Here is a 22,373-nt window from a genome sequence, read left to right on the forward strand (position 1 = left end):
GGGCCAATTGGCACAATAGTGTGTAAATTATATTAGGCAGATACTCATGACATTTGTCAATGAGAGACTTGTGCTTCCACTGCAGTGTTGGTTTATGTGTTTGTGTCTGTGTGTGGTTCCTCCAGGCCCTCAGCAGGACCCAGAGTACATGGAGCAGCCGTCCCCCACAGACGACTCCAAGCACCTGCAGGAGGACACAGAGAGGGCCATCTCCAAGGCTGCAGCCGAGCAGCAGGAGGAGAGGAGCCCTGAGGGACTGCTTACTGCAGTAAGACCAAACATCTCTCACACACACACACACACACACACACACACACACACACACTCGGACGCATACACCTCTTAACCACGTTAACCACTACTCCTACGCTTCTGTTACTGAACCACGTAGGCCTACCCCACAACCCCAGTTAAAGTTCTTAATTTCCCCCTTTTTCTTAGTTTATCTTTCTGTTTAACGTTGCCCACCATGCCTCTCGCTCTTTCTTGTTTGTTCTCTCGCTCTCTCCACAGTCCAGTGGAGGGAGTCTCTCCCCACCCCTTCCCCCCAAACCCCAGTCCGATGTCCAGGTGAACACTGAAACCCCCCTCGCCCCTCCCTCTGACCCTCAGCCTGTGGATCCTTCCCTCACCCCTCCCTCTGACCCTGACCCCCCCATGGAGGATGAGCCCCTTTCCCAGCGTACAATAGAGGTTGCCATTCCCCAGGTGGGAACCTTTGTCATCGAGTCAGAGGAGGGGGGGTACGATGATGAGGTAGCGCTCGACACTCAGCTCACCCAGCTGACTCTTCTTTGGTGTGCTGAAAAGTCTCTCTGCCTGTTTGGTGATTAGAATGAGGAGATGTTCTCCTCTTGGCTCTTTTTATAGGGTTTTCACACTTGAGTAAATTTTCATTTAGACCAGTCTTCAAACCAGAGTCATGGTTAGCTCAGGGCAAGTTTCTCACAGTTGGCATTTTCACCAAACTTCTTGGCAGACCAAGATAGGAGTGCTATATTAGACTACAGTCAGTGTACTATCCTAGAAGATGAAACTAGCCTTGGGCTAGCTTTAAAAACATATTGTGTGAAAAGCCTATCCCTGTCAAGCCTACCTGCATCTTGCAACAGAAGCGCTCTCTCTTCTACACAAAACAGAAGCCTTCGGTTCTCATCAGAGATATATGGACATAAATTTCACCTAAACATCGACTCAATTGTCTGGAGAGTTTATTTTTAACTGCATCTCGGCAGCAAATGTGAGAAGTAAATGAGATTTGCACAGTTTGTATTACTAATTGCCAACATAATTTTTGATACATAGTTGATAGTTGATACATACTAAACTCTTGGGGGAAAAGAAAAGTACAAGTTGAATAATGTAAGCGCTTTGTCTCACTGCTCCTAACAATAAATGATTTGATTTTGCTTGGTTTGGCATTTTATAGTAGTGTGTGGTGAATAATGTTGTCAAAGTGCTGCAGTAGAATCAATGTTGTTTAGTTTCAAACCCCCTCAGATGGACCATAGGCTGTCTGCTGGCTGTACCACAGTATGACTGTCTGTAGGTACTGTCTGTACCATAGGGACCTTGATCTTCACAGGGCTGCCTTTCAGAGGCCCTACTTCATAGACAGAGACTCTCCTTCATAGGACAATTTAAGCATGTACTTCGTCCCTCACATGACAGGGGCTGTGTATGTACCTCACAGTAGTAGAATAACTATTAACATATGCATGGACTGCTGAGTGATGTACGGTATGCTTGTCGTGACAGACTTGCATGGCCCAGGGAAGCTCGAATAGTGCTGTGCCAGAAAGGTGTATTTTTTTGGGGGGCTTGCTCCGAGGGGTCCAAGGGATCTATTTTCTACTGTTGTAACCTGCTTCCCCTCCTTGGCTACTGCAGGCCATGATGACTCCCAACATGCAGGGTATTATAATGTCCATTGGCAAGGCCAGGAGTGTGTTTGAAAAGCTTGGGCCTGAAGCCGCCTTCTTCAAGGTACATAAATCCAGATCCCATTTCTCTTTCTTTTCTCTTTCACTCCTTTATTTATTCACTCACTCTATTTCACTGCATGCCTCTCCACAACCATCCTCTCATCCCTTTTTACCTGGCATTTCTCCATCTGTTCTTTTTGAGTTAGTTGGTCTTTTCAAAAGCATCCTCCAGAAGTGGGACTTGAGATTCATTTGAACAAAGTAAACTTGAAACCAATCTTTGAGTTTTGGATGAGAAGGATGATGATGATGATGATCTTGACAACTCTTACGTGGAAGACGCTAGTTTTGTCTCCTGCTGCTGTAGATGTTTGTCAGTGTTGTAATATAGGCCTACACTCTGAAGTTCTAATGCTTATTGGGCCTACCATGTCCATTCACCCCATGCTTTTTGTTTTTCAGGCCATTAAGGTGGAGTACACCCGTCTGCTGAGGTTTGCCCAGGAGGACACGGCCCCGGAGAATGACTACCGTCTGCAGCACGTCATCGTCTACTTCATCCATAACCAGGCCCCCAAGAAGATCCTGGAGAGAACCCTCCTCATGCAGTTCGCAGACCGCAACCTAAGCTTTGACGAACGGTCTGTATGGGTTACACCACCATAACCGTCTTATCTTTATTAAAATAGTGGTTAGAGCGTTCGGCCAGGAATCAAAAGGTTGCTAGATCGAATCCCCGAGCTGAGAAGGTAAAAATCTGTTGTTCTACCCCTGAACAAGGCAGTTAACCCACTGTTCCTAGGCCGTCATTGTCAATAAGAATTTGTTATTAACTGACTTGCCTAGTTAAATAAAAAATTAAACAAAGACAACACCAGGTTATTACCGCTGAACTTCCCAAATTCACCAGCAGAGGGTAGCAAAAAGCAAAGCCTTTGAATATGTTATATGACCTCAAATGACCTGAAGTCGTTTATGAAGTCAACTATAGCTTGATAATGCCCAGTCTGTTAGATTTATTCCAGTAGGACAGCCTTACAGAACTTTTATAGAGTTGAAAATCTTTTATATTTTGCACCAGTGTAAAACATCCTACCCTGCCATATATCCAGCTACTTTATAAGTTTGCCCTTTTTGAGGACTAAAGAAGAACATCACATTTCTCTGGATAAATCACCTCTCTTCTAATGTCTCAAAGTTATCGCACACGCACTGAGATGTTTGTGGTAATCCATATTCTTGAATTCATTGAGTCAACTCTCCTCTTCTGAGCGGTATAATTATGTGTTGCATGTGGTCTCAATAAGACACTCTGGAAAGGAGGAGCGTCTGGTTAAGTAGTAAGGAGTGATTCATTGGGCCTGTGTTTCACGGCCGCGAGACCACGTGTAATATTTAATTTCCTGGAGTAGCTAGTACTTCACCAGTATCACTGCCAAGCTGCTGTACCACTGCCAAGCTGCTGTAACATCACTCTCCCTTTCTCTCCGCTTTCTTCTCTTTCTCTCTCACTTTCCCTTTCTCTCCATTCCCCCCTTCTCTCTCTCAGGTGTAAGAGCATTATGAAGGTGGCCCGTGGCAAACTAGACCTTGTTAAGCCAGAAGAGGTCAACATGGAGGAGTATGAGGTCAGCGTTCTGCAACACTCTGGTTTTGACTGGTTTCAAATGTTTGGTCTGGTACATACAGTACCCGTCAAAAGTTTGGACACACCTACTCATTCCACGGGTTTTCTTTCTTTTTACTATTTTCTACATTATAGAATAATAGTGAAGACATCAAAACTATGAAAAAACACATATGGAATCAAGTAGTAACCAAAAAAGTGTTAAAAAACTTTTTCAAAGTAGCCACCCTTTGCCTTGATGACAGGTTTGCACACTCTTGGCATTCTCTCAACCAGCTTCATGAGGTTGTAACCTGGAATGCATTTCAATTAACAGGTGTGCCTTGTTAAGTTAATTTGTGTAATTTCTTTCTTTTATGCATTTGAGCCAATCAGTTGTGTTGTGACAAGGTGGGGGGGGTATACAGAAGATAGCCCTATTTGGTAAAAGACCAAGTCCATATTATGGCAAGAACAGCTCAAATAAGCAAAAAGAAACAACAGTCCATGACTTTAAGACATGAAGGTCAGTCAATAAGGAACATTTCAAGAACTTTGAAAGTTTCTTCAAATGCAATTGCAAAAACCATCAAATGCTATGATGAAACTCATGAGGATCGCCACGGGAAAAGGAAGACCCAGAGTTACCTCTGCTGCAGAGGATAAGTTCATTAGTTACCAGCCTCAGAAATTGCAGCCCAAATAAATGTTTCGGAGTTCAAGTAACAGACACATCTCAACTGTTCAGAAGAGACTGCATGAATCAGGCCTTCATGGTTGAATTTCTGCAAAGAAACCACTATTAAAGGAGGCTAATAATAAGAGACATGCTTGGGCCAAGAAACGAGCAATGGAGCAATCTGTCCTTTGGTCTGCAGGAAAATTTGAGAATTTTGGTTCCAACCGCCGTGTCTAAGGGATTTGTGAATATTCTATAGCAATATAGAGTGGAAAAACGGCCGTGCGTTTGGATAATTAATAGACACTGCCGTAAATAAAACGGAAATAAAAACATCTGTCTTGTCCAGGAGTGGAGTCTATGCAGACTGAGTGCACCATTGCCAATCAGAGTGCTACAGTAGGTCTACATGCAAACAAGCCATTTGCTACAAGGGCCTGCCATCATTCACTTTGAACTGGACTGTGTGTTTATAGGCAGTTGCAACAGCGCAAATTTGGATCATTAGAACACATTCCGCAAAAGCTTCAAAATACACTTGAATTGTAATGCCTCTTACGTTTGTGAACTTTACGGTCCTATTGATCAAACAACCATAAAAACTAGTGCTTTCTTTGCCTACGTTTACTGACATCGGTCATATTCAGCGGGTCTTACTGCATAACAGTTGTTCAGAATAGCTAGCTAGTAAAGTGATTCACATTTCTTGCTAGCTAACCAAATGACATGTGCATCTCTAGCTGTGTAGCCACTGAAAAATGATATGAGGAGACAGTCAGTCATTGCATGTGTGGTTCCCACCATGAAGCATGGAGGAGGTGGTGTGGGGGGTGCTTTGCTGGTGACACTGTCGGTGATTTATTTAGAATTCAAGGCACCCATAACCAGCATGGCTACCAGAGCATTCTGCAGCGATACGCTGTCCCATCTGGTTTGCGCTTAGTCCCACTATCATTTGTTTTTCAACAGGACAATGACCCAACACACCCCCAGGCTGTGTGAGGGCTATTTGACCAAGAATGAGAGTGAAGGGAGTGCTGCATTAGATTACCTGGCCTCCACAATCACCCGACCTCAACCCAATTGAGATGATTTGGGATGAGTTGGACTGCAGAGTAAAGGAAAAGCAGCCAACAAGTGCTCAGCATATGGGAACTCCTTCAAGACTGTTAGAAAAGCATTCCAGGTTAAGCTGGTTGAGAATGCCAAGAGTTTGCAAAGCTGTCATCAAGGCAAAGGGTGGCTACTTTGAAAAATAAAAAATATTTTTAGATTTGTTTAAAAGAAATTGGGTTACTACATGATTCCATAGTTATTTCATAATTTGATGTCTTCACTATTATTCTACAATGTAGAACATAGTAAAAAATAAAGACCTTTCAATGAGTAGGTGTGTCTAGTTAAGTCAGTTAAGAACAAATTCTTACTTACAATGCCGGCCTACCCTGGCCAAACCCTAACCGGGACGACGCTGGGCCAATTGTGCACCGCCCTATGGGACTCCTAATCACGGCCGGTTGTGATACAGCCTGGAATCGAACCAGGGTCTGTAGTGACACCTCAAGCACTGAGATGCAGTGCCTTAGACCACTGCGCCACTCAGGAGCCCAAATGAAATGAGATGAGCGTGTGCACAATATTTCGCATTCAAGTAAAATGTTTAAATGATTATAATCTCTACATTTGAACTGATGCAACTAACCCTTCTATCCAATGGGGAAAAAACACGGATGTGATGTTAATCTTCAATGTTAGATCCAAATGTTCCAGATCCGTCCTAAAATCCTTTAAAGCTCATTTATGAACCTTTGGCCCCTACATTTTTCCCAGATGTGGCATCAGGACTACAGGAATTTCCGCGAGACAACAATCTTCCTGATGATTGGTTTAGAGCTGTTCCAGAAGAAATGGTGAGGCTCTGCTAATTGGCAGGACTGTTATTACATTCTGCTCTCCACGATGCAGAGCTTCTAACTCAAGTGTCATTTTCTTACTTTAAGCGTGAACTGATATTCTTGAACCATTTCTGTATTGAATATATTGTTTTGAAAATAGAGATTGAAGTACTCTCTGTAGATGATTGCATTATTAATAGTAGGACCTGAACTTCCTAAAGTCACCTGCAGAGGGCAGCAGATCCCAGCAGATCCTTCTGGAGCATAGAGCTCAGTCTGGCATTGATCAAGATGGTTGTTCATGTATTTGGTTATTTCTTCTGTTAATTCTCCCTCCAGTACATCCGTTTTTAAATCCTCTATGAAAAAAGCCTGACAGTTCCTTCTCTAGTTTCCTTTTGTAGACACAGCTAATCTCTGCTGCCTCTCCTTGTGGTTAAGTTTGTACCAGCCTGATGCTTCTATAATGTATCTGACTCTCCTGTGTGTCTGCTTTTCTGCAGCTTTGTGGAGGCCTTGATGTACCTGATCTACTCGTACCAGTACAACAGAGAGCTGTTGGTCAAAGGGCTGTACAGAGGTCACAACGATGAGCTCATAGGTCACTACCGCAGAGAGTGCCTGCTGGTGAGACAAACCTCTATCACTCACAATCATACAACTGAACCACTGCACCATTGCAAATCTCTGTCAGCAGTTGACTTTATTTATTTAGTTAGTAAGTTCATGTAGGATTTTCTGATGCTAGCAGGTTTATCATTTCGTATAGAAACTTTTTAAAGAGACAGTTGCAGCCTAAATGAGAGGAAGTGGTCGGAGTTCATCCATAGTGTTTTAAAGATCATCACATGTTTCCAGTCAAAACAATAGGTCACAGTGGAAGTAGTTAAGTCATTCTCTTTAAAAATGAACACCACTATCGTCTTATCAGCAAGGCTGTCTGTCTCTGACCTCCTAACTCATCCTTGCCTTCCCTTGAGTCACGTTGACTCAGCCAAACTGTGATGTCGACCAAGATCATCCTTCCACCCATTAATCTCTAGGATTGATGCAAGGCTTGTTCCTGTTCTAGCTGAGATATTACATTGTCTTTTTTATTGCCCATAAAGATTCCCACAGAACTTTTCTCAGCAAATGCTCTTGGTGTGGGGGAAAGATCCTAATCTTTTCAATATTCTGATCAGACTACAGCTTCACTTTTGTTTTTCATATCCCATCTCCAAACTGTGCTCTGGTTCTATTTGTTAGGGCTTAGATGGAATGATTCCCTGGTCGGTCAGATCAAGCTGTGACTGGTCTGGTCTGAACTGGGAGAGAAAAAGGGGTAACCCTGATTCTCCTCGGTTGACCCTGTTGCTGCTCCTGCACTCAGTAACCCTACACCGGCATTGTGCTCCTAATGTAATCATCCGAGTGGGAATAGGAAGCAGTAAGCCCAGCAAGTGTAAACACATTACCAGGAGACATGGCTGTGTCCTGAGCTAACCTTGGCTCTGCTCCTTCAGGGCTCTGCTAGAGTTAGCTACCATCTCAGATCTCTGGCCAGAATGAACCCCTGGCTCCCGCTCCAGCCCCGCTCCCTCCAGCCCCGCTGTTTACCTCCTTGTTTTAATTGAAAACACTGCTGACATTGACACAGTTATGTTTTGTGAACCCCCACCAAGTCTCTCTGGTTCCGGAATGGCCGTCTGCATCTGTGTAAGGTACCCCAGAGCTGAGGTCAGGGAGTTTCTGTGTCAGCAGCATTGCAAGGCTTAGCTAAGGGTCTGTGCATCAGGTACTGCCCATGTCAGTACCACAGGCCTTGAGAACATCCTCTGACATTGACAATGTCTTTGGGGATGGGTGACTACCAGATAGTGGTAATTTATATATTTTTTATTTAACTAGGCAAGTCAGTTAAGAACAAATTCCTATTTACAATGATGGCCTAGGAACAGTGGGTTAACTGCCTTGTTCAGGGACAGAACGACAGATTTTTACCTTGTCAGCTCTGGGATTTGATCTAGTAACCTTTTGGTTACTGGCCCAATGCTCTAACTACTAGGCTATCTGCCGCCCCCAGCAATGCAAATGGTCTGTGTCTTACCTGGGCTGCAGCCCCTCACACAGAGGTGGTCTCTAATGTAAAATACATATACATTAATAACATAGGAACATGTAATACCTGGCTGTCCTGTAAGTCTGTTTTGACAGAGTAGCTAATACTGGTAAATTTGTTAGCATACCACTTCAAGCTAATCCCTAACATATGAAGCAAATCCATAACTCATCGATCTATATGCATGTGCTTTGCCCATAGAAACTGAACGAGAATGCGGCGGGGATGTTTGAGTCTGGTGAGGAGCCGGAGGTTTGCAATGGGCTGAGCATCATGAATGAGCTGGTGGTGCCGTGTATCCCCCTACTGCTTGTCCACGACACAGAGAAGGACCTGCTGGCTGTGGAGGACATGAGGAACCGCTGGTGCTCCTACCTGGGGCAGGAGATGGAGCGTGAGTTTGTTTGTTTGTTTTGGATTATTTTTAACCCAAATTTGAAGATTAGGGGACTAATCTACCAAGAGTCTAAAAAAGTCATAGGGCAGAGGGAACAAAGAGCATTTTCACACTACTGACCCAGCTGTACTGTCCTGTGCTGTATGTACCCATAAAACATTATAATATACGATGCTATCGCCCCTATTGTGTTAAAGCTTTTATGATCGGCCTAGTAGGAGGATAGGTTATTGGCCATTTGGTTTTCAACCTAGCATAGAGGGATATTCACGGCCCGAATTGATAATTTTTTCTTAAAAAGCTTAAACTAATTTCAACTTGTCATCCAATTTTTCTATTGGCTGTTGATATTGTTTGTTCCTTCTCATTATTAGTCCTCTAGCTACCTTACCTTTTTAGGGTATTCAAATAACGTTTTGAGATGGAACTCCGTTACATTCATTGTTTGATCAGGAGAAAGCCATGCACAGAACGATGAAGCATAGCCTTCCGTCATGAAGAGAGAAGGCAATATAGGCTGTGTTTTTTAAAACACAAGATAGTTAAAATAATAATTTGCAAATGTTTTACATTTTCTGACAAGTGAGCACTTAGATATGGTAATTTTCACGTTTTCATAAATTCTTATAATGTTTGGCAATTACTAAGGCATTTGTGAATATTCTATAGCAATATAGAGTGGGAAAGCGACCGTGCGTTTGGACAATTAATAGACACGGTAGGAGTGGAGTCTATGCAGACCGAGTGCACCGTTGCCAATCAGAGAGCTACAGTAGGTCTACATGCAAACAAACCATTTGCTACAAGGGCCTGCCATAATTCACTTTGAACTGGACTGTGTGTTTATAGGCAGTTGCAACAGTGTAAATTTGGATCATTAGAACGCGTTCCACAAAAGCCACAAAATACACTTGAATGGATTTCTGCAAATATGTAGCTAAATGCCACGGAAGTCCTCTTACATTTGTGAACTTTACGGTCCTATTGATCAAACAACCATAAAAAGGTAGGTTATCTTTTACTATATGCACATCAACAAGATCAACAACTAATGCTAGCCAGAGCAAGATGAGCTAAAATCTAAAGAAGGATCATTAGATAAACCCTCAAACTTTTTCAGCTAGTTGGCTGTCAAAATTGCACTGATAAACGATGGGGAATAGTCTGCTCGTCCTTCTGCAACTTGCCTGCCAATGCATGCGTTGTCCCAACCAAGCACCCAAGCTAACTGGCTAAAGTAGCTAGCTACTTCCAGACACAAATGAGAGAGCACCTCACTGACAATTTTACTCGCCCTAGCAGAGCTGTTTACATGTTATATAGAGCGTTGTTGTATAGAGTGTCTGCGAGGAACTAGTACTTTTATTTGCCTACGTTTACTGACACCGGTCATATTCAGCGGGTCTTACTTAAAATAAAATAAAATCATGCTAACTGCATAACTCGTTCAGAATAGCTAGCTAGTTAAGTGATTCACATTTTTTGCTAGCTAACAAAATGACATGCATCTTTAGCTGTGTAGCCACTGAAAATTATACGAGGAGATAAGTCAGTCACTCACCCTCTCCAAAGACATGACGTCCTAGCTAGATAAATGGATACGCTAGCATATTAGCCACGTTATGATTGACTTGTGATCATTGCCTTTGCTAGTTTGATTGTATTGACATTCCCAGCCTTAGTTACATTTCTGTTTTTGTCAAAAATATTTAGTCATTGGAACTGACAGTGCATTCCGAATGGAGGCAGCAAACAATGTACCAGGCCAGCTGTGATTTGAAACCTGATAGCAGTAGTTTTTGGACTACGAAAAAATGTATTGGTAAATTATATTAATCATGCATTGAACTGCATTGATCTATTCTGCCAACAATGCCTTAGTGTATGTCATGGAATGTTGAGTCAAATAGAACCTATTTTGAAAACTTCTTATAAAGTTGGTTTTGTAGCATAAACTGGTAATTTTATATTTTTGACTGATATATTATGATTGTCTGTTTCATATCTGCAAAGTAGCTAAAACGCTGTCAGTTTCACTTTGTGTCCATTATTTAAAAAAGTATAGGTTTAGGCTATAGCCCATGCATCTGACAGAGAGAGAAACAATATTTTCTGACTACTTTGAGTGTCCATTATTTTAAAAAGTATAGGTTTAGGCTATAGCCCATGGATCTGACAGAGAGAGAGAGAAACAATATTTTCTGACTGGGCATTTTGCGCCGCTTTGGTGGAATTCTCCGCTCTGTCTGGCCTACATACAAATCAAATTTCAAATCAAATTTATTTATAAAGCCCTTCTTACATCAGCTGATATCTCAAAGTGCTGTACAGAAACCCTGCCTAAAACCCCAAACAGCAAGCAATGCAGGTGTAGAAGCACGGTGGCTAGGAAAAACTCCCTAGATTCCTGCTCTCTTGCGTTCTGTAGGCTATATAACATATTTATTGAAATAGCCTATAGGAATAGAAAAATGACTCGGAATGTCACTTGTGTGATGCTGTGCGCTGCGCGAGACAGTTTTTTTTTTATTGCCAGGCTCCAGTCAAGTTCAAATATGCTAAACCATCGTCTGTCACATCACAATGTTATCACCATCGACAATGGCTGTCAATCATCGTCGATAGACGATGCTATTGTAATATCGTCCTACCCTATTAGGCACCCTCGGTAGTTGCTGGAACCAACAATAACATATCTGAGGCAACACAGTACGGTTTGGGCTAGCGCAATAATGTGAAAAGAGTACAAGAGCCTAGAGGCAGGGGGGTTTGATTTTTGGTACTGGAGATCTGTTGGATGATTGGTTGTTTTTCTGCTGTAGTTTAATTTGGGAGTGACATGGAACATGGTCAGGGACACGGTCAAATTAGTTGATATTAGCAGCCAGAACAGCCAGGGATATACCCACTTTGTGTTGGCAGAATTTGACCCAAATTGTTAGTTCAGAGAACGTGGTTCAGTGGAGTTCTAGCCTCTACTCCAAGAAAAAGTTTGATTGGTTTTCAGAAAAGTGACCCAGCAGCATCTTCTTAGAACTACAGCCAACCCTGGGCCTCTCATCTTGTTTTCTCAATCTGTGTTTTCCTAGAGGAGCATGCTTACCAAGAGCTTGTGCTATCACAGTGAAAATATTTAGCTTATGATTTATCTGTTTGGTAACTGGATGTGACTCTGAAGAGTGACGCAAGCAAGGACATTGAAATAATCACTCTCTCCAACTCTTTCTTTTTCTCTCTGCCCTCTCCATTATTGTTCTCCCCCTCCTGCTGCAGCCAACCTGCAGGAGAAGCTGACTGACTTCCTACCCAAGTTACTTGACTGCTCGACAGAGATAAAAAGCTTCCACGACCCTCCAAAGCTGCCCACCTACTCCACCCTGGAGCTGGTTGAGCGCTACGGCCGTGTCATGGCCTCCTTGAGCCGGGTGCCTGCAGACGGGAGATGAGCTGAGGGGGCAGCAGCCCCCCTCACAGTCCCACGGCCCCCTCAGCACCCAGGCCACTCATCAATGGAACTCTTTTAACCCATGCCTTCCTTATAAACCAGGGGTCACTCGCTATAGCTGTTTCTCCTCTATCTCTTTTACTGCTATAGGTTTTATCATTATAATAATTATTTCAATTCAATTTAAGTAAAACGCAACAGAAATTAATGAACAGACAGTTGGAAAAGGAAGAGCAGGGGTAGTGGAAATGGCGCTCTTGCAGTGATTGAAAGCCAGTGCATGCTGCTCCAAGCTTTGTTAAATGAGGTGGGGTGTTTTTTTGTTTTTTGTTGTTCAGTTTATGCCCCCTCCCACCCCCACCCGCCTCTTTCTAAAAGCACCCCTTCTCTGCAGAAGAAGGATCGCCCTGCTGCTCTGCCACCAGTTTGGTACAGTATTATCACGTTTTTGTTTTATTTTTCTAAAGGAAGCGACAAAATGAGAACCTTGAGATTTTATCAGCGGCTTTAAGTATCTCAAGTGGGTCTGTGAACTCTGGACTGCACCAGAATGAGAAGTTTTAAGTGCTGTGGTAGACAGCCATGGACACTCTGTGGCTTGTTAATAAATCAAGATAATAAAATTTTATTTATGGCCCTTTTAGGCCAAATACATCGTTCCTTTGTCTGATGTCCCATGTCTTTATTTCTGCACTAACACTGATATAATGCAATCATGTATTACATGGCTGTTTAACTGTGTGAATGTACAGGTAACTGCCAAAATAAAGGAAACGCCAACATAAAGTGTCTTACAGGTCCAATTCAGCCATTTTTATCTCTATCATTTCTGGGTAACAAGTAAGTTGCTGTGATTTTTTTTTTTTCTAATAAAATGGTCAAAATAAACAGCTTTTCAGCAAAGAGCAATTTCTCAAGCAAGAATTTAGCTAGGACTGTCTGTGAGTGGACTGAGTGTGGAGGGGAAAACTGAAAACTACAGTTGAAGTCGGAAGTTTACATACACTTAGGTTGGAGTCATTAAAACTGGTTTTTCAACCACTCAACAAATTTCTTGTTAACAATCTATGGTTTTGGCAAGTTGGTTAGGACATCTACTTTGTGCATGACAAGTAATTTTTTCAACAATTGTTTACAGACAGATTATTTCACTTATAATTCACTGTATCACAATTCCAGTGGGTCAGAAGTTTACATACAGTCGTGGCCAAAAGTTTTGAGAATGACACAAATATTAATTTTCACAAAGTCAGCTGCCTCAGTTTGTATGATGGCAATTTGCATATACTCCAGAATGTTCTGAAGAGTGATCAGATGAATTGCAAAGTCCCTCTTTGCCATGCAAATGAACTGAATCCCCCCAAAAAACATCTCCACTGCATTTCAGCCCTGCCACAAAAGGACCAGCTGACATCATGTCAGTTATTCTCTCGTTAACATAGGTGTGAGTGTTGACGAGGACAAGGCTGGAGATCACTCTGTCATGCTGATTGAGTTCGAATAACAGACTGGAAGCTTCAAAAGGAGGGTGGTGTTTGGAATCATTGTTCTTCCTCTGTCATCATGGTTACCTGCAAGGAAACACGTGCCGTCATCATTGCTTTGCACAAAAAGGGCTTCACAGGCAAGGATTTTGCTGCCAGTGAGATTGCACCTAAATCAACCATTTTATTGGATCATCAAGAACTTCAAGGAGAGCGGTTCAATTGTTGTGAAGAAGGCTTCAGGGCGCCCAAGAAAGTCCAGCAAGCGCCAGGACCGTATCCTAAAGTTGATTCAGCTGCGGGATCGGGGCACCACCAGTACAGAGCTTGCTCAGGAATGGCAGCAGGCAGGTGTGAGTGCATCTGCACGCACAGTGAGGCGAAGACTTTTGGAGGATGGCCTGGTGTCAAGAAGGGCAGCAAAGAAGCCACTTCTCTCCAGGAAAAACATCAGGGACAGACTGATATTCTGCAAAAAGTACAGGGATTGGACTGCTGAGGACTGGGGTAAAGTCATTTTCACTAATGAATCCCCTTTCCGATTGTTTGGGGCATCCAGAAAGCAGCTTGTCCGGAGAAGACAAGGTGAGCGCTACCATCAGTCCTGTGTCATGCCAACAGTAAAGCATCCTGAGACCATTCATGTGTGGGGTTGCTTCTCAGCCAAGGGAGTGGGCTTACTCACAATTTTGCCTAAGAACACAGCCATGAATAAAGAATGGTACCAACACATCCTCCGAGAGCAACTACTCCCAACCATCCAGGAACAGTTTGGTGACAAACAATGCCTTTTCCAGCATGATAGAGCACCTTGCCATAAGGCAAACGTGATAACTAAGTGGCTCGGGGAACAAAACATCGATATTTTGGGTCCATGGCCAGGAAACTCCTCAGATCTGAATCCCATTGAGAACTTGTGGTCTATCTAAGAGGTGAGTGGACAAACAAAAACCCACAAATTCTGACCAACTGCAAGCATTGATTATGCAATAATGGGCTGCCATCAGTCAGGATGTGGCCCAGAAGTTAATTGACAGCATGCCAGGGCAGATTGCAGAGGTCTTGAAAAGAAGGGTCAACACTGCAAATATTGACTCTTTGCATCAACTATATGTAATTGTCAATAAAAGCCTTTAACTCTTATGAAATGCTTGTAATAATTATTGTAATTATGACAAAAATATCTAAAGACACTGAAGCAAAAAACTTTGTGGAAATTAATATTTGTGTCATTCTCAAAACTTTTGGCCACGACTGTACACTAAGTTGACTGTGCCTTTAAACAGCTTGGAAAATTCCAGAAAATGTCATGGCTATAGAAGCTTCTGATAGGCTAATTGACATAATTTGAGTCAATTGGAGCTGCACTTGTGTATGTATTTCAAGGCCTACCTTCAAACTCAGTGCCTCTTATCTTGACATCATGGGAAAATCTAAATAAATCAGCCAAGACCTCAGAAAAAAATTGTAGACCTCCACAAGTCTTGTTCATCCTTGGGGGCAATTTCCAAATGCCTGAAGGTACCATGTTCATCTGTACAAACAATAGCACGCAAGTATAAACACCATGGGACTACACAGCCATCACACCGCTCAGGAAGGAGACGCATTCTGTTTTCTAGAGATTAACGTACTTTGATGTGAAAAGTGCAAATCAATCCCAGAACAACAGCGAAGGACCTTGTGAAGATTCTGGAGAAAAAGGGTACATAAGTATCTATATCCACAGTAAAACGAGTCCTATATCGACATAACCTGAAAGGCCACTCAGCAAGGAAGAAGCCACTGCTCCAAAACTGCCATACAAAATCCAGACAAAGGTTGTACTTTTTGGAGTAATGTCCTCTGATGTGATGAAACAAAAATAGAACTGTTTGGCCATAATGACGATCGTTGTGTTTGGAGGTAAAAGGGGGAGGCTTGCAAGCCGAAGACACCATCCCAACCGTGAAGCACGGGGGTGGCACCATTATGTTGTGGGGGTGCTTTGCTGCAGGAGGGACTGGTGCACTTCACAAAATAGATGGCATCATGAGGCAGAAAATTATGTGGATATATTGACGCAACATCTCAAGACATCAGTCAGGAAGTTAAAGCTTGGTCGCAAATGGGTCTTCCATGTGGACAGTGACCCCAAGCATACTTCCAAAGTTGTGGCAAAATAGCTTAAGGACAACAAAGTCAAGGTATTGAAGTGGCCATCACAAAGCCCTGACCTCAATCCTATATAAAATTTGTGGGCAGAACTGAAAATGTGTGTGTGCGAGCAAGGAGACCTACAAACCTGACTCAGTTACACCAGCTCTGTCAGGAGGAATGGGCCAAATTCACCCAACTTATTGTGGGAAGCTTGTGGAAGGCTACCCGAAACGTTTGACCCAAGTTAAACAATTTAAAGGCAATGCTACCAAGTACTAATTGAGTGTATGTAAACTGACCCACTGACCCTCTGGGGATGTGATGAAAGAAATAAAAGCTGAAATGAATCATTCTCTCTACTATTTTTCAGACATTTCACATTCTTAAAATAAAGTGGTGATCCTAACTGATCTAAGACAGGGAATTTTTACTAGCATTAAATGTCAGGAATTGTGAAAAACTGAGTTTAAAGTATTTGGCTAAGGTGTATGTAAACTTCCGACTTCAACTGTACCTGTTATTGGCAGAGATGTTTGGATCTCTCTTTCCTATTGGTCTGTTAACTAATTTACCGCATAGTATCACCAGGAATGCCAAAACTTGTGTGATCACGCTCTCCATAGCCGATGTGAGCAAGACTTTTTTAAACAGGTCAACATTCACAAGGCCGTGGGGCCAGACGGATTACAAGAACGTGTACTCAGAGCATGCGCGGACCAAATGGCAAGTGTCTTCACTGACATTTTCAACCTCTCCCTGACCGAGTCTGTAATACCTGCATGTTTCAAGCAGACCACCATAGTCCCTGTGCCCAAGGAAGCGAAGGTAACCTGCCTAAGTGACTACCGTCCCGTAGCACTCACGTCGGTAGCCATGAGTGCTTTGAAAGGCTGGTCATCGCTCACATCCATACCATCATCCCGGAAACCCTAGACTCACTCCAATACACATACCGCCCCAACAGATCCACAGATGATGCTATCTCAATCGCACTCCATACTGCCCTTTCCCACTTGGACAAAAGGAACACCTATGTGAGAATGTTCATTGACTACAGCTCAACGTTCTACACCATAGGACCCACAAAGCTCATCATTAACCTACTATGAGGAGGACTATGAGACTAAACACCTCCCTCTGCATCTGGATCCTGGACTTCCTGACGGGCTGCTCCCAGGTGGTAAGGGTAGGCAAAAACACTTGCCACGCTGATCCTCAACACGGGGGGCCCCTCAGGGGTGCGTGCTTAGTCCCCTCCTGTACTTCCTGTCCACCCAAGTACAACACCATTAAGTTTGCTGACGACAACTTTGTAAGGCCTGAACAACGATGAAACAGCCTATAGGGAGGAGGTCAGAGACCTGGCAGTGTGGTGCATGCCCCCATTCTCATCGACAGGGCTGTAGTGGAGCAGGTAGAGAGCTTCAAGTTCCTTTGTGTCCACATCACCAACAAACTGTCAAAGTTGTGAGGAGAGCACGACAATGCCTTTTCCCCCTCAGGAGACTGAAACGATTTGGCATGGGACCCCGATCCTCAATTTCTACAGCTGCACCATAGAGAGCATCCTGAACGGTTCCATCACCGCCTGGTATAGCAACTGCTTGGCATCTGACTGTTCTCTCTGCTACCGCACGGCAAGCGGTACCGGAGCACCAAGTCTAGGTCCAAAAGGCTCCTTAACAGCTTCTACCCCCAAGTCTTAAGACTGCTAAACAATTAATCAAATGGCCACCCGGACTATTTGCATTGTCACACCCCCCACCCTGCTGCTACTTGCTATTTATTATCTATGCATAGTCACTTTATTAACCCTACCTACATGTACAAATTACCTCGTCTAACCTGTGCCACTGCACATTGACTCAGTACAGGTACCCCCTATATATAGCCTCATTATTGTTACTTTTTTTTAGGCTATTTAGAAAATATTTTCTTAACTGCATTGTTGGTTAAGGGCTTATAAGTAAGCATTTCATGGTACGGTGTTGTATTCTACACCTGTTGTATTCGGTGCATGTGACAAATAAAATTTGATTTTAAAGTAAAGACACAGCAAAGTGACGTTTTTGACTGCACTGGACCTTTTAATAGGGTGTTGGGCCACCATGAGCCGCCTGAACAGCTTTAATGCGACTTGGCGTTGATTCTACAAGTGTCATTTTGGTATTTTATTAGGATCCCCATTAGCTGTTGCAAAAGCAGCAGCTACTCTTCCTGGGGTCCACACAAAACATGAGACATGAAATATCACAGAATATTAATCGACAAGAACAGCTCAAGGACAGGACTACATACGTGTTTTTTTTTTAAAGGCACACGTAGCATATCAATACAAACACACAAGCTATCTAGGTCAAATAATGGAGAGGAGTTGTGCTATGGGGTGTTGCTTTATCTGTTTGTTTTTTAAAACCAGGTTTGGTGTTTATTTGAGCAATATGAGATGGAGTTCCATGCACTAATGGCTCTATATAATACTGTACGCTTTCTTGAATTTGGGGACTGTGAAAAGACATCTGGTGGCATGTCTGGCGGGTGTGTGTGTGTGTAAATTGACTATGCAAACTATTTGGGATTTTCAACACAATGTTTCTTATAAAAATAAGGGATGCAGTTAGTCTCTCTTCAATTGTTAGCCAAGAGAGACTGGCATGCATCGTATTAACGGTGCATTCGGAAAGTATTCAGACCCCTTCCCTTTTACCACATTTTGTTAAGTTACAGCCTTATTCTAAAATAGATTTCAATTAAATGTTTTCCTCATCAATCTACACAATAATTAATGAATTGCACTATAACAGTGACAAACGGTGCCCACAAACTGGTAAGGTAAGACACAGGGCCTATATAAAGCTGTCCCAACAGCAGTCCCAACACCTTACCACTGCTACAGTTAATTCAGCCTCATTTACTGCCTTTAAAAAAAAACATAGCTGATATGGCTGACTTGTTCAAACAAATGTGGTTTCTACTGACAATTGAGATGTACAAGCTGTGGCATAAGGGGACGACAAGCGGATAAGAGGCAAGCCGTAATTTCGATTAAGACAATGAGCAAGAGACGACGGACATAACCAATATAACTTTTGAGATGTACAGCGACAAAATTCAGAACATGGGCTGTTCTTACATATAAACAGACAAATCAAAGGCGCACGTTATTTGTAACGTGCGCCGAATGCAACAGGTTTAGACCTCACAGTGAAGTGCTTACTTACAGGCTCTAACCAATAGTGCAAAAAAGGTATTAGGTGGACAATAGGTAAGTAAAGAAATAAAAACAACAGTAGAAAGCTCTTACAATATTCAATGATTCAATTTCTCTAAACATTGAACGCCGTTTGGGTCTTTGCATGTCAAAAAAGACGTCATAACACTATTTGACGTGGTAAATAAGCTTTTAATTTGACACATAAAATAACGCAATTCTATTATAGAATGTTGTGTGTGCTGAATTTGCACATGCAAGTCAAGCGCCAACACTACTATCAGTAGCACTGCAGAAGCTGTACAAAAAAAAGTTGCAAACAAGCACACACCGGCCACGAACAATGTTTACAATACCGTGTTGGTGAAAATAGACCAAGTTATTAGGGTGAGGCACATGGGCTACTAACAGCTTACTACACAACATACAATTTACTATTACTTTAGCTACAGTATACATATCTCTCTGGCATCCTATATAATTTGTGAAGCAACATAAGACATTTCTGTGATGTGCTTGAACAGGAAAGTTGTGCGGCGGTCCTTCGTCAGCAAATTTTGTCATCAAAGAGAAAGATGCCGGATTTACAATTCCGAGTTGAATGACTGTTCAAAACTTATTTTCCCAGTCGTAGCTCGTTTTTCCCGAGTTCTCAGTTGTCTTGAACTCAGTTAGCCACTAATTCCTTCCCAAACCACTCATTGTTGAATTTGCGATTTCCAACTTGTTGTGTAATGTTTATGTCCGATGAGCACCGAGACGTTTTATCTCTAATTTCTCTTCATATGATAAGGATAGAAAAGGATTTGATTGTCGACTTGATTCATGGTGACGACTGCTAGCTAAGATTTTGAAAGTATGATGTTGACGTGATCAGTCCAATCAAAGCTACTGTAGATAGAATGACATCAAATCACGTTATCTGTGGCCAATGACCTTGAGCCTTCTTGGATGGGCACTTCTAATATAACTCTATGGCAGAACCCAAGGGGCAAACATTTTTGAGCTCTAACCTTAGAATTGGGGATGACGTACTGTCCCATGAGTGACAGAAAACTGAGCCAATCAGGCGCCACGCTCTGTATTTTCTGCTAGCTAGCCCCACCACCACAAAGCACTGAGCTAGGCTGAAACACCTGCATTTTGGAGCTGCCTTTCTCAAGAAAGCAAAAAAGAGGCCATATTTGTGTGCTGCGTTATTAACTCAATTACATTTTTTTTAATACATTGTTTGCAAACTAATATGTGACACGTATTAATGTCAAAATAACAAGCAAAACAGGCAAGCCCCCCCCAAAAAAATGTGTAATTGCTGCCAAAGGTGCTTCAATAAAGTACTGAGTAAAGGGTCTGAATACTTATGTAAATGTGACGTTTCATTTTTTTTTTGTCTAAAAACCTGTTTTTGGTTTGTCATGGGGTACTGTGTTTAGATTTTTTGAGGGGGGGAATTATTTAATTAAATTTAGAACAAAGCTGTAACAAAATTTGGAAAAAGTCAAGGGGTCTGAATACTTTCTGAATACACTGTATATCAGCTCTCTGATTACAATGAAGAGCAAGACGTGCCACTCTGTTCTGGGCCAGCGGCAGCTTAACTAGGTCTTTCCTTGCAGCACTCGACCACACGACTGGTCATTAATCGAGATAACACAAAACTAGAGCCTGCAGAACTTTTTGGAGTGTGGTGTCAAAAAAGCAGAGCATCTCTTCATCTACTCGAAACGGTGCCTGAGGAAAGCCAGCCGCATCAAGGACCCCACACACTAGAGGTCGGCATGGCCGATTAATTATGGCCGATTTCAAGTTTTCATAACAATCGGTAATTGGCATTTTTGGACGCCGATTACATTGATCTCCACGAGGAGACAGTGTGGCAGGCTGACCACCTGTTACGCGAGTGCAGCAATGAACCAAGGTAAGTTGCTAGCTAGCATTAAATGTATCTTATAAAAAACAATCAATCTTAACATAATCACTAGTTAACTACACATGGTTGATGATATTACTAGTTTAACTAGCTTGTCCTGCGTTGCAAATAATCTATGCACTGCCTGTTAATTTATCATCGAATCATAGCCTACTTCATCAAACGGGTGATGATTTAACAAGCGCATTCGTGAAAAAAGCACTGTCGTTGCAGCAGTGTACCTAACCATAAACATCAATGCCTTTCTTAAAATCAATACATAAGTATATATTTTTTAAACCTGCATATTTAGTTGAAATAAATTCATGTTAGCAGGCAATATTAACTAGGGAAATTGTGTCACTGAGATTTCTTCTTCCAGCCATGGTAGCCAAAATAATGGGTAACTTGGCGTTTTTATACATGACCCTAAGCATGATGGGATGTTAATTGTTTTATTAATTCAGGAACCACAGGAGGAAGCAAGCACCTGCTTACAATATACTTTGTGTCCCTCATTTACTCAAGTGTGTCCATTATTTAGGCAGCTCCCTGTATCTCTGATTTGCTCTTTGGATACTCTTTGTCAGGGGTAGGCAACTACACTGAACACAAATATAAACACGATTTAGAAGATTTTACTGAGTTACAGCACATATAAGGAAATCAGTCAATTGAAATAAACAAATTAGGCCCAACTCTATGGATTTCACATGACTGGGAGTACAGCTATGCATCTAGTAGAGGAGTGGATCAGAAAACCAATCAGTGTTTGGTGTGACCACCATTTGCCTCATGTAGTGCGACACATCTCCTTCTCATAGAGCTAATCAGGCTGTTGATTGTGGAATGTTGTCCCACTCTTCAATGGCTGTGTGAAGTTGCTGGATATTGACGGGAAGTGGAACACACTGTCGTACACGTTGATCCAGAGCATCCCAAACATGCTCAATGGGTGACATGTCTGGTGAGTATGCAGGCCATGGAAGAACTGGAACATTTTCAGCTTCCAGGAATTGTGTTCAGATCCTTGCGACATGGGGCCATGTATTATCATGATGAAACATGAGGTGATGCAGCGGATGAATGGCACGACAATGGGCCTCGGGATCTCGTAACGATATCTCTGTCCATTCAAATTTGCATCAATAAAATGCAATTGTGTTTGTTGTCCGTAGCTCATGTTTGCCCATACCATAACCCCACCGCCACCATGGGGCACTCTGTTCACAACGTTGACACCAGCAAACCGCTCGCCTACACGACGCCATCAGCCCAGTACAGTTGACACCAGTATTCATCCGTGAAGAGCACACTTCTCCAGCTTTCCAGTGGCTATCAAAGGTGAGCCTTTGCCCACTGAAGTTGGTTACGACACCAAACTGCTGTCAGGTTAAGACCCTGGTGAGGACGATGAGCACTCAAATAAGCTTCCCTGAGACGGTTTCAAACAGTTTGTGCATAAATTCTTCAGTTGTGCAAACCAACAGTTTCATCAGCTGAGGCTTATGGTAGAGAAATTAACATTAAATTCTCTAGCAACAGCTATGGTGGATATTCCTGCAGTCAGCATGCCAATTGC

At 42.5% G+C, this 22,373-nt stretch overlaps 1 protein-coding gene across 6 annotated transcripts in view; it reads left to right on the forward strand.

Moving 5' to 3' along the window:
* LOC120045180 (ubiquitin carboxyl-terminal hydrolase 25-like) overlaps positions 1-12,708 on the forward strand; it is a 40,685-nt gene extending 27,977 nt beyond the window's left edge. For 3 of the 6 annotated variants that reach the window (XM_038990136.1, XM_038990139.1, XM_038990137.1), the window contains exons 18-26: positions 126-268; positions 514-708; positions 1,891-1,986; positions 2,388-2,566; positions 3,475-3,553; positions 6,041-6,120; positions 6,609-6,732; positions 8,408-8,600; positions 11,877-12,708. In XM_038990136.1, the coding sequence (XP_038846064.1) occupies positions 126-268; positions 514-708; positions 1,891-1,986; positions 2,388-2,566; positions 3,475-3,553; positions 6,041-6,120; positions 6,609-6,732; positions 8,408-8,600; positions 11,877-12,049 (1,262 nt within the window). In that variant the 3' untranslated portion in view covers positions 12,050-12,708. The remainder of the gene's footprint in view (positions 1-125; positions 269-513; positions 709-1,890; positions 1,987-2,387; positions 2,567-3,474; positions 3,554-6,040; positions 6,121-6,608; positions 6,733-8,407; positions 8,601-11,876) is intronic. The other 3 variants (XM_038990141.1, XM_038990142.1, XM_038990140.1) reach the window with 2 other exon arrangements.
* Positions 12,709-22,373: the final 9,665 nt, after the last annotated feature.

This window comes from Salvelinus namaycush, chromosome 3, assembly GCF_016432855.1.
Source record: "Salvelinus namaycush isolate Seneca chromosome 3, SaNama_1.0, whole genome shotgun sequence".
NCBI lineage: Eukaryota > Metazoa > Chordata > Actinopteri > Salmoniformes > Salmonidae > Salvelinus > Salvelinus namaycush.